Genomic DNA, 12944 nt, shown 5'->3' with positions numbered 1-12944 from the left:
AGCAGCATGGATGGATGGCAGTGTTAGTCTGTCGGTTGGTCAGCCCCCCCCCCATGAGTTGTAATTAGTGCTACTTAGCAATTGTTAGCATGCTAAACCACAAAACTTAGGTGGTGAACATGGCAAACATTATACCTGCTAAGCAGCTTTTTAACACTGTCCTTGCGGCCCCGTATCCAAAGCATGTAATAGACCCGCCAGTCCACTAGAGGATACCGTGTCACGTGTTGCCTCTCCTAGTTGTGAAAAGTACATGCGTGTATGAAGGTGCAGTACCAGCAGGGGGCGATTATGACGGGAGCAAAATATGAATGTAGTATAAAGACCGAGAAAGTATAGGGAGGTGCACAGGGTGGTTTGGAGGGTCAAACACAGGACTTTCATGCAGGAGACCAGGGTTTGTTTCCAAAAGTCAACATTCATTGTTTTAAGGAAATAGTTATTTTAACCCAAACCATGATCTTTTCCTAAACCTAACCAAGTAGTTTTTGTGCCTAAACCTAACCGAGTAGCTTTTTTTGGTGCCTTGGAGCTTTATTTTGAAAGTCTAACCGGATGGTGCATATTAATTATTGCTAACTTGATGCGGTATCACGCCAAAGCCAGGCCACCGTGTAGTAGTAGTGTAGTTTTGGCGTGATACCGGCGATCATACTAACATGCTTATGTTAGCATTTACAGCCTCACAGAGACTCTTAATGTTGCCTACTTAATGCAATGCCAAAAATTAAAAAAGGACCCTTTAGATTTACATTTTTAGTGAGCTGCTTTTGCTTATTCTAACTGCTAACAATATTCACACAGGCTGTGCCACATTATTGATATGGTTTATGATACGGTATGTAAGAAATGGTTGCATGAATGGTACAGTAGTGTTTAGAGTAGCTTTAGAGTCACAAAACCTAAACAGCTTTTCTAGCTTTAAGAGAGACACATTATATTATAAACTACAGTAATGCAGCCAAAAAAAGATACAAAGACAAAAACAAAGAAACTAGCACCTGCTACATCTCATTGTCTCAGCAGCTTCTGTACTGAATACTACACATTGTTTCTTTTAATGTGAGGAACTTACATCAATATGTGTCAGTGGCCATTGCTCAGATCTAACAATAGTAACTTGGACAGATAAAACTTAAGCTTGTGTTTGTTGTAAATTATCATTTTTGACAGTCCATTTGTGGTTGAGAGGTACATCAGTTAGTGCAGAAAAAAGGGCAGAGGTGATTGAAAGTGACACTATTATTTTCTGTTCTGGTCTTCCTCCTCTCTGCTAAATCCTAATAAATGCTCAAATACAGGAGAAGATAGATTACCAGAATCGGTGCTTCGAGTTACAGCTTTTGAGCTACCTCAGCAAATGATGGAATAATGGAGTCACACTATGTTATCCCTGTGCTCAATTTCCCGCCTCTTACAGATTGAATTTGAATGAATTTTTAACAAGTCCTCTGAAGGAAATGAAAGAGGGTTTATGTTTTTGTGGATGTGTGCGTGTGTGTCTGTGTGTATGTGTTTTGGCGATTCGCTGGAGAGCATACCCATTGCTTCCAATGCAAACACAATGTGGGCCTTCCGCCTTAGCCACCTGTCCACAGGAAATATTGCCAAGGGAAAGCTGCCATATTCACCAGGGTGAAGGCAGGAGTGTTGACATGTATTTGGCCGTGTTCTGAACATATTGCATTTGTATAATGTATATGATTATTTTTTATGGGATAAGATTACATTATAAATATCATTTCACTGTGGAAAATTCATTATGCTCATTAAATATGATTAAACTGCTTAAATATTAGGCTGCATGCCAGTGAATAAATGTGGATACAAGAAATATCAGAAGCACAGTGGCAAAATAAGTATTTATGTCCTTTACTTAAGTAAAAGTACCAGCATACCAATCTAAAAATACTCCATTCTAAAAAATTGAAAGTTCTGCATTCAAATTCCTACTTAAGTGTTATCTGCTAAATGTACTTAAAGTATCAAAAGTAAAAGTACTTTTTCTGCAGAAAAATAGCTCCTGTAAATGGCATATTATTAGATTGTTACTGATGCATCAATGCATAAGCAGCAGCTCAGTTAAACTACTTTTAACTACAGTTAGGTATTGTCCAGTGGTTCTCACCTAAGGGTTGGACCCCCTCCAAAGGTTCTCAAGATAAAACTGGGGGGTTGTGAGATAATTAATGGGGTAGGAAAGAAGGAGATTTCTGCTACACACATTTGTATTTATATTTTGAACTTGTCTAAAAGTTTTGCTTTTTTTGTAAAATACTGGATAATTTTACCTATTTGGACCTTACCAGTTATTTAAATGTAACCATCTGAGAAGGGGAAAAGCATTCTTAGGAATAATTAAAAACTCATAGACATCTGACATGTGACACATGTTCCCAACTAGACACTGCATTTTTGTGAGAGGTCACAAGCCAAAAAGGTTGAAACCACTAATTTAATATTTAACAATGCATTGTATTTTATAGGATCGACATATGTTGATTAGTAATAGCTGTCAAATGAATACAGTGAGGTAAAAAGTAAAAAAAAAATCCCTCTAATATGTAGTGCAGTAGAAGTATAAAGTAACATAAAATAGAAATACTCAATTTTGCGGTACTTGCACTTTACTTACGTACAGTACTTATATACTTCAATACTACCTAGTTACTTTCTACCACTGCAGATGCAGATATGTTTAACCAGCCAAGAAAAAAGGGGGCCTCTTTGAATTTGGAGAAAATTCAACAACTCAAACAACTTGGTTATAATAGCGTCCAAAGAGTTAAACTGATGAAACTGATGTACCTTGGCGAAAAGGAGCAATGAAATTGATAATAATAATGACTTAGCTGGTTGTAGGGAGGATTGCAGCCCCTAAAATCAACTCTGTGGTGAAACCCATTTCATTTCCTCCTTACCCTGCAGGACAAACCATTTGGCCTATTGGGGGTTTAAGATAAGACAGGGCTAGCTTATCACAGTCAACGATAACTGAAGAAACGAATGACAGCGGGGATTTGCGAATACTCTTTCTATACCTGTTCCCCCCCCCCCGTCTCGCGCTCCCTCCCTGTGTATTCCTCTTTTTCCACAGAATGTGCTGCAAAGTGGAACTCAGGAGACACAGTGTCCCATTTGAAGAGGTCATTTATTTGTATGGCATGAAATGAGGTGAAGATTAATAGCTACACTAGATATATCTGAGCAAGAGATTAGTCAAAGGCTTTGTCTAAATACTACAGTGTCAGCAAAAAGGTCAACGGGTGCCACATATCCATTTGACATCATTATGTTTACTTCACACACTCTGCCTACAGTTTCTGCTTAATATGGTGTGAATCAGTGTTGTGATTACATAACAGAAATTGATGTGTGTTGCAAATCTTTGCCACCAGCTTGTTCTAACTTTTTTGTGCAGCAGTTGGAATTCTAGAGGATTTAGACTTTGTATCATTCAAACATCTGGGTGTTCGAGCTTTCCTCATTACTCCTGGTTTAATGTGATATATACCCTTTCAAAAGGCCACACTCCCTCCATCCATCATCAGCAGCCAAGGTTGTTCAACCTGTTCTGATTACAGCAGTCAAGCTTTTATTCTGGAGAGAGAAAATTGCAACATTTGACTGATAGGACAGTGCAGTATACCTAAATACACTGAATGTTTATTTCCAGCCACACAGTGAAATCTGCCAAAAATAACCCCTCAGTCAAGACAATTAATCATGTTCATTTCTACATGGCTCCTTTGTGGGTTTGATGTTCACATGGAAAAGGTTATATTCATTGCTTTCTAAAAAGTATCAGGATGTAGCCCTTCAAAAAACTTTTAAAACAAACAGTGTGTTCTGTAAAAAGGCAAAAGGATCTTTGAGGAACATTTTTCCTGTTCCTTTCTTCTCATATAAGCACGATTATGTGAGTAAATTGGGGGCAGTGCCAGGTGGGTAGCAAAAATTGGCACCGCACTCCTGTAGCCTCCCCGTGAAATTTCAAAGTAATCACAACCGATCTGTTATAATTACAGCTGTGATATCTGTCTGTGACTTCATAACTGTCTCTTTATACATCCATTTCCATGCAGATTTGTGACGAAGGGAAAATGCTCGCAAAAATAAATAAATACAATCTCGCCCCTGGCCTGATATCAGAGTTGTACTTTTTTTAAACATCAAAGATAGTTGTGGTCTTCAAACAGTGTCTTAATTTTGAAAGTACATATTTCAGTCCTAGTTACTGATGCTTAAATAGGTTATTTCTCTGTAAGTGGGTTTTCTTATGTGTTTAGCTCATTTCCCTCTACATAAAGATTTAAATGAATACCAACCCACACATAAATAAACTGCCTTTATCTACATTTGTGTTATTTTTACTTTATCTGACAGTTGGTGAAACAGTGGAAGAGCCCTGCTGCTCTTCGGATAAGGTTCTTGAGGTATATGAGGGAACACTAACAAAAGATTTCATGTAGACATATCGAAAAGTCAACTTCTTTTTGGGAGTCAAATAAACTACAAATCATTATAGCAAAACATCCCATGGGTTTGTATGTCCTTTATGCCTCTAAAATGAAATGTCAAAGTGTTTTACACTACAAATACACAAACTCTATAAACTATGTAGGAAAGATACTGTATATACTGGTGCCTCTTCATAGCTAGCCATTTCAGTAGCTTAAAACAAGTTTGTTTCTGAAAACCAGAAAGTAAAAGATAAAGGACAAGACACAGATGTCATACTGTATGTGAGCAAACATTGTATTAGTTTCACTAACGTAGAGAAAATGAAAATAAAACAAAGCCGCTTCAACCGGTAACTATGGCTTCGGTTCAGCCGTCACGGTTCAGCTGTACATGTTCCAACAACCCGAACCAGCTTCAGGCTGGACCACAGTCGAGCTGTTTTCAGGCAGTTCAGGAGCAGAGTTTTCTGTGGGAGAGGGTAACTCCCATTGGGGTGGACTTTGGGCTTTTTCACTTTGCAAATCTATTATATGCACAAAAAAGATATATAACACGATAAAGGAAAGGGAAAAAGGCAAAAGTATAATATGACCACTTTAAGGACTTCTCGTCCATGTTGGCTTTAAAGTTGAAAATGAAATAGTACTGTAGTTGACAAAACAATCTCACCACAAGATGAAAAAAAAGCTTAAATGAAACTGACATCAGATTCAGATTTATATATTGTTAAAATCTGCTTTGGAGGTGGAAATACATGACATCACCTTTCATATGACATCATTGTATTTTAGGGCCTTTAAGCCTAAAGCAGAGGTATAGATTTGGAATGCCTGAGCTAAATGCTTACATTTGAGAGCATATTTTCTGTAAAGCAAGCTATTTTGACCTTGTATTTTTGATCTTGTGCTGATTTAGTCATATGGAGTTTGGCCGTTGGTTCTTTTATGCAATTTGTTATGACAGCAGGTTAGCAGTGGTCAGAGTACAACTTGTAGCCCCGCCTGCTCGGGGCAAATAGAAGCACTTTAATTGAAATTAGTTGAATTTTTCTTTGAGAGGTACTGAGCTAAACAACCTGGCATTGCAGCTTACTGGGTATACGTGCAGACAACTACTGGCAAGAGAGTGTGTGTGTGTGTGTGTTTGTGCGTGTGTTTGCTTGCATCCACAGACACATGGCTGGGATTAGCAAGCAGAGCCTTTACAAGGTGAATGACCATGTGCATATATCACAATACCTGAAAAACTGACCTTCCCATCAACCTCAGCTGTACTTTGTGTTAATTGCTAATTTGCAAATGGTAGCATAATAACATAACATAAACTAAATTAAGGTTGGTAACCGTGGCAAAAATTATACTTGTTAAACATTTCTCCCACAGCACTGCAGTGCCTAAATTCAGCCTCAGAGCTGCTAGAAAGCTGTAGACGCAGTCTTGTTTTACGGTTACCAATCTGTAGTATCTCAACATTTTATGTCAGAGCTCACAGCTCAGCCTCCATGAAGAAGTTGCTGATTTAGTTTTATCTTTTCTTTTGTTCCTTTTTGTGATTAACTTCACACTCATGAGGCTTCTTCAAAGCTTTACAGTCATTACTCTCTTGGATGAAAACTAAAATGATCAAATGAGTTACTTTCTGCTACTTACATTACTCATACTGGCTGCACTGAGAGGGTGCCGATGTACTTTGTATTCCAGTTCCGGCTGCCATAAATGTAACATTATGTTTACCAGAAATAAATAAATAGTGGTTGACCATTTAAATTTATCGTTTATCAATCTTGTTCTGAATCAAAACAACAAATAAGGCAGGGGATGTTTTTATTATTATTTCAGCAAACTAAAATGTATTATATTGAGATTCAAAAACAGTAATCCAGTTTATGTCTCTCAGATGACTTATTTGACTTTGCAGCACTATTCAGATGAAGGATGCCATGCACACCTCTTCTCTCTCTCTCTCTATATATATATATATATATATATATATATATATATATATATATATATATATATATATATATATTAATAATATTATAATAATATTCTCAGCCTAAAATTTGTTACTAAATTACTGTTTTGCCAAATGTCAGACAAACAAAACACACATGAGTCTAATTTAATTCATACCATGCTCTCTCTGTTAAGTTGAGTGAAGAACTGCAGGTCAAGGAATACACAAAATTATCTGTGGAGGACATTTCACATAGAAATCTTCCACTAAACACCTAGAACTTTTTGGTAGTAGAATAACTTTGTATGAGTCAAAGCACTGCCAAATGTAATATCAGTTCAAAGAGCTGTGCCTTGGGCAAATGTTCTACAAAAATACCAGAAAGAATCTATGCAGGGTGCCAGGTTGTTCTTTATTGATTGAACATCCATATCCTTTTGTTCCTTGAGTTTTGCTCTAGTTCAACTTACTGTGCTGCCTTTGACATATCTATTTATGCTTCTCATAATGTATGTGTTAGGTTTTTACATGAAAGTCACAGTAGCTTAAAAGCTGTAAGAGGGAGATAGGCGGAAAGAAAGTCTCGCCTTAACATTATACAAAGCTTTAATAAAATTCTGCTTCCTTCCTGCTGCCTGGACTAGCATCGTGTTATCATCTTAAAGCTGTCTGCTGTAATCAAATATGAACATATCCAGAGATATTATAATCAGTGAAGCATTATGAATACATGGTTGAGGTCAGACATATAATTGTCAGAGGGAAACAGAGTCTTTTGTTCATACTGCTTTCACCATTTGTATGACATTTTTTCTGCCACTTTTTTTTTTCTCTCTCATTACAGAATACATTCTCTATTTGAGCAATGGGGCTATTTCTTGTACCACCTTGTACTTTATTCATTTCGATGTATATCTCTGTCATGATGGGGCTATTAAGGAAAACATCTGTCAGCTGTGTAGTAGGAGCACATTTCCGTCCCAGGTGACAATCATGGTTTCAAATGATACCAGGTTTTTGTCTGGATGTTTTTTTCTTCTTCTGTCTTCTCACTAGCTTTCTCTTTTTCTCATTCTCTCTTTCTTTCTCTATCAATTCACTTTCACTTTAGTTCAGGCTGTGTCGGCATGGTCGAGGGATTCCTTACATTGCAAAAGCACAGAGTGACATAATGAATTAAATTTGCTACTCTCTCTCTGTTCTAATCACTTATTCCATTCACATACTCAGCTTTAGGTAAAGGATGTACCTATATGATGTTGCTATAAGAAGCCGGATCCAGTGAATGTGATGCATTTTTGACGAAGAAATTACTTAAACGTGATTATTAACAAGTAAAGTAATAAAGAATAAAACATTTTAACAGACTTAATAATTGACTTATTGTTTCAGTTCTCCTTACCACACTCTTAACCGAACTCCACTATTAATATAGTGTATACATATATTTGTTGTTCTCCTCTGATTTTTTCCAGGGAGTTTGGGAGATGGAAGGTGAACAACTTGGCGGTGGAAAGGAGAGATTTCTTGGAGTCTCCGTTACCTCTGACTCCTGAGTTCATCAGGAACATTCGACTCCTGGGCCGCAGGCCCACCACCCAGATGATCACTGACAATCTGATCAGGAAGTATGGGACTCACTTCCTGTTGTCGGCTACACTGGGAGGTAAACAAAAACAACGTTGTTTTACTGTATATAGGTTGGTTACATTGTTTAGATAGCTTTATAGTGGTATACATGAACCTTTATGCACTAACTAATTGAACCTTGGAATAAATTGGCCAACTGATTCCACCAACTAGTATTTTGTTTGTACACTAAGCCTTGGTCCTTGATTTCAGACAGATGTAGACAAAAGCAGTCTTCTCATTTTTCTCACTTTTGCTGGATGAAATGGTTACCATGGCTGGCAGGTTTTATCATCTGTAGCCAGTTAGATAATTAAAAGATTCATTCTGTGAGTTGGTTGAAAAGTCTTTCTTTGATTGATTTTTATTTTATTTATTTTTTGTTTCAACTGACTTGATTGAAAATGAGAACCCTGAAAAAAGGGCTACATAGATGATAATCATGCTAACTCAATACAGCAATAACGCAAAAAAGATTAAAGTCAACATTCTCAGCAACTGATGATTCTTATAGAAGACACAGAAATTAAGGAGAAGTATTTTTGTTGTATTCCAGCATAGAGCTAATTAGCCGAAGTATTATCGAACAGTAGTATGAGGACAAATGTGCTTTTAGGAATTACTTCTGTCCCAGATGATATAGGCTTTAGTAAAGAATACAGTTTGTGTTGATAAAAGCTTTTAGAATTTGCTCTCCCAGGCATTGCATATGGAAAACAGATGGACATGGCACAATAACTCAGTCACAGCAAAATAATATGCCACTGGCAGCACAGAAATTGCTCTTCAGAGATGTATGAATACATGTAAAAGCCTGTGTACTGTAACCCCGCCACTCCCACTCCCAGTCACAGTCACCCCATTTTTGGTTTTCTGCAGTGTGATGAATGGACAAGCATTAATGGTCCTCTGAGTGAGTAAAAAAGAAGAAAAAAAACTAATTTAAGATGCAAGAGAGGCCCAGGCAAGTCTTGCAAAGCAAATCTGCTTTTACAGAGCAACACTTGTCAATTACTTTAGACCTGACTCCTGGCTTAGAAAAAGTCGCTGTTGTGAGTGGCTGCATGTAATGCAACCCTACCAGCTGCCTGAGCTGATGCAGCCCCTCACTCTGGCTCTCAGCCAGCACTTAGTGGTATGAAGAGAGGAGAATGAGGAGTTTGTCTTGGATTGTTGCCAGAGATATGGCTCTGTGGTTCTGAATGGATTGCCTCTGTGTTCAGAAACATATGGACTTAATGAAATTAATAAATAGATTGTGATATCAAGAGGGTGCCCTTCAGCAGCTGAGGAAGAAAGGCAGTGGGCAGAAAAATGGCCCTGAAGTATTAACACTGCATTATGATGAGAAATATGATGTGCAGTGTCTTGGGGACTCTCAAGCAAAGAGAGTGTGCTGCACCATGGCCCCTAGACTTATGAAGTGCTGATTGCTATGATCAGTGGCTACTGATACAGGGTGACATGGCTTATCCTAATTGTGGTCAAGTGTCTTTGTGCTTCAGAGGCTCCTGTTTGGTTGCTCCTCTGCTCTTAACCACCCAGAATGTAGTGTATGCGTCTGTCCTGGAGCAGACCAGGTGGCAGGTTTTAAAATTATGGCAAAGTGTTAAATTGTAAATTAATTGGAATAATTCAAAACAAAAAAAGGGTATCATGAGCCATGTGCTGCCACGAAAAGAGTGCCAAATGCAGACACTCAAACTTCATTAACAGAAAATCCAAGTGAAAAGATCTGACACTAGTTGGCACTCTGTTTGATCGACAAGTGATTTGTGGCAAGTGCAATGCATAAACACCTCAGCATGAGTGCTTAGCACCAAAGATAGAGACAAACACCAAAAATCACTTAAACACTTAACATATTAACTCTTTGATTTTATGTCAGAGAAGTGCACCTTCCAGATTATTCTTGGAAACCCGCCCTTAATAGCAATAGATAGATGTGCACACGCTATCCCTTTCCAAAAATGTTCCACATTTTTTTAAACAATTAAATATTATGTTTTTGTGCAGGAGAAGAGGCCTTAACGATATTTGTGGACAAGAGGAAACTGAGTAAGAAAGCAGAGGTGAGCGATTACTCGGGTAACTCCTCCACTGTGACTCTGGAAGCTCTGCACCAGCTGGCTGCCTCCTACTTCATTGACAGGGAGAGCACCCTGCGCAAGCTGCACCACATCCAGATCGCCTCCACTGCCATCAAGGTAATGCCTTCGTATCTCTATTGTTGAGTTCTTGGGGCATATTCTCAAACTAGTGCATTGATTATCAAAGATTCCATCTTTATTCTTCCATCAGCCCAAAATCAATTCAAATTAAAACATCCTATATCTACAGTGACCACTGGAGACATATGGCCAACTGACTTTCAAAATAGCGGTCTGGTCACAATGCTCAAATAAGCAAAGTAGCTAAATTAGGCTAAATTGGGATGTAATAAAGCAGAGTATAATTGATCAAATTAACTTGTTCTGAGAAGCTGCCCAGAGAAGCTTCTTATGAAACCCTTCTTTGAATGAAGGCAAAGCACAATTACCACAGCTGGAAGTGATATGATACTGATATGATATTCTGTCCTGTACTAACTATATCCAATTTTCAATGAGAAACGTGCAAATGCATGCCTTTGGCAATAAATAGAAGAGTATGGAGAATAAGCATGGCACAGTAAATGCACCAAATTTTGTGTTTCACCACAGTCCACCAGGAGATATGACACTATTGAAATATTCAAGAGACCGTTATTGTTTTTGTCTCCAACAACAAAATTGCATGCAACTCCTTGATGAGTCATCAAGTGATTATAAAAATTTTCAATGTAACAGTTCAAAATATAAAATAACAAGAAAGAAAGCCAACAAATTAAAGAAGTATCAGTAAGATAAAAATCATTATAGAATACTGTACTAAATAAATATAGTGGGTCGTGAAATACATATTTCAGTGTAAAATTATGTAAACTCATTGCACACTTGACCTCTGTGTGCCAATTAATCTCTATGTAGCGTTCACACACTGTTCATTAGAAACAATCACAGATTCCAATTTTTATTTCAATTTCAAAGTTTAAAGTTGCCTCCAGGTGACATTTGCAAAGTAGAAAACTGCCTCTCTAAAAGACAAACATGTAGTTTTGTATGCTGGTTTTATTGTTAACGATTTCCTTGTTATAATATAACTATCAGCGATGAAAATAAAGTGGAATATTTTTATCAGCCTGCTTCTGATGAGATATGATCTTCAGCTGCCGTGAGCACATCAAGTCTGGAGGAAGCTCGGTGAGGAGCACATATGGTGAGAGGAAGAGAAATTAATCTTGTGAAACACAACTCGTGACAGGTTTCTGCCTCCGGTTGTCACCTTCAGGTAGCATGGGGTTAATAGGGCTTCGGAAGGGAGGATGACCCTCCATTCTGCCTTTTTTATTCCTTCGAACACAGTGGTAGTCGGCTTGTGAAGTGTGGCTTTCTCTGCTGGAGCAGAACATGAATCAGACTCCTTGTACTTATATCAAAGCTCTGTCCTCTCACTTCATTGTGTTTAGGGAGGGTTGGGTATTTCTTTTGCAGCTAAGGTGGGCACATCAGAAGTGCAGAGGCAGAAGCTTTTGTCTGTTTCATTTCTTGGGAATTAGGGTTTTTCTGTGGATACAGAGAGGAAGAGAAGAAGAGAGAGTGTGTCTTCATGCTCCAAAGGCAGTCATCTGGCGTAACTGACAGGTAGGAAGTGGAAAGAGGAGAGATTCACCTCCATCACTGGTAGAAAGTGAGTCAAAGGAGTAACAGATCCTTCCACACTTGTGCATCATTTCCACGGGCGTTGACCCACACAACTAAGCAATCCTCTGCATGAAATTGAAATCGAACAAGTTGAGGAATGAATGAGAGAGGGCTGGTGAGGCAAAGTCCCCCCTGCTGTCTCCATGCAAAGGGGAAATTGAAGCTCATTTTGGATGAAAAGCCTGTTACTATTGTGGTGTGCTGGGGATTGGCTGTGGAAATCTGGGGTCTCTTAAAGAAGTCACGGTGCAGAGCAGTCTGTGATCGGATCGGCTTGTTTGTACAATGAGTAATGAATCCACTTGATCGAGAGCATCGATGGCGATATCCCCACCTGACTGAGGCCATGTTTTCCAGTCTGTCTGCACACAGAAATGAATAAGGCGACAGACTAGGAAACAGCAGGAGCCTCTGGTTCCATATTTTCATCTCGTGGACAGCCTCTCAAAAATAAATGTTTGTTCCCTGTCTTATGACTCAATGTATCGCTGTCTGGACTATCACAGAGCAGATAGACTGCTAACTTGATCATCTATGATGACACTCAAACCAAACTTTATTTTTACAGCATATTTCTGGCATAAGGACTCTAAATAGAAAAATAAAAACGCAGTTTAAAAATGCCACAGCAATACATTTCAGACAGACAACTACAAAGACTTACTAAATCAAGCTTCCACATACTGACACACTCATAAACACATGGGTAGAGGCTAATAAAATAAAGGACTTATAGCTGTATTAAACATTGAATCAAATGACTATGTGAAGGGGGTCACTTGTAGTGAATATTACTCTGCAGCTTTTTAGCCTCATTTAGCTAATTTTATTGGTTTTGCAGCCCACAACTTTTCAGTTTGGCTCACTCTCATCACATCTGTTTCCAGCTGCACAAAGCACCCATTTCCACCAAACAAACTCTGATGAACACACTGTAAGCAACCTGACCAGCACCACACAGCAGACAGTAAAACTTTGTGGCTAGCTGGTGAAGAAAGTGTAAGATCTAAAGGAAGACCAAACCAGAACTATAAGGAGAGTAATTATTGGAATTACATTGAATTACACATGAAGCTTCATTTAATTTAGAGTAACTGGTAGCTTAGCTCACTA

At 38.3% G+C, this 12944-nt stretch overlaps 1 protein-coding gene across 1 annotated transcript in view; it reads left to right on the top strand.

Annotated features, from left to right (window-relative positions):
- Positions 1-12944, top strand: part of brinp3a.2 (bone morphogenetic protein/retinoic acid inducible neural-specific 3a, tandem duplicate 2) — a 46146-nt gene that overhangs the window by 18760 nt on the left and 14442 nt on the right. The window contains exons 3-4 of the mRNA XM_044200188.1: positions 7896-8086; positions 10066-10256. Coding sequence (XP_044056123.1) covers positions 7896-8086; positions 10066-10256 — 382 coding nt within the window. The remainder of the gene's footprint in view (positions 1-7895; positions 8087-10065; positions 10257-12944) is intronic.

This window comes from Siniperca chuatsi, linkage group LG6, assembly GCF_020085105.1.
Source record: "Siniperca chuatsi isolate FFG_IHB_CAS linkage group LG6, ASM2008510v1, whole genome shotgun sequence".
NCBI classification, from domain to species: domain Eukaryota; kingdom Metazoa; phylum Chordata; class Actinopteri; order Centrarchiformes; family Sinipercidae; genus Siniperca; species Siniperca chuatsi.
Note: the sequence above shows the minus strand (reverse complement) of the source record. Positions and strands in the feature narration are given on the sequence as shown.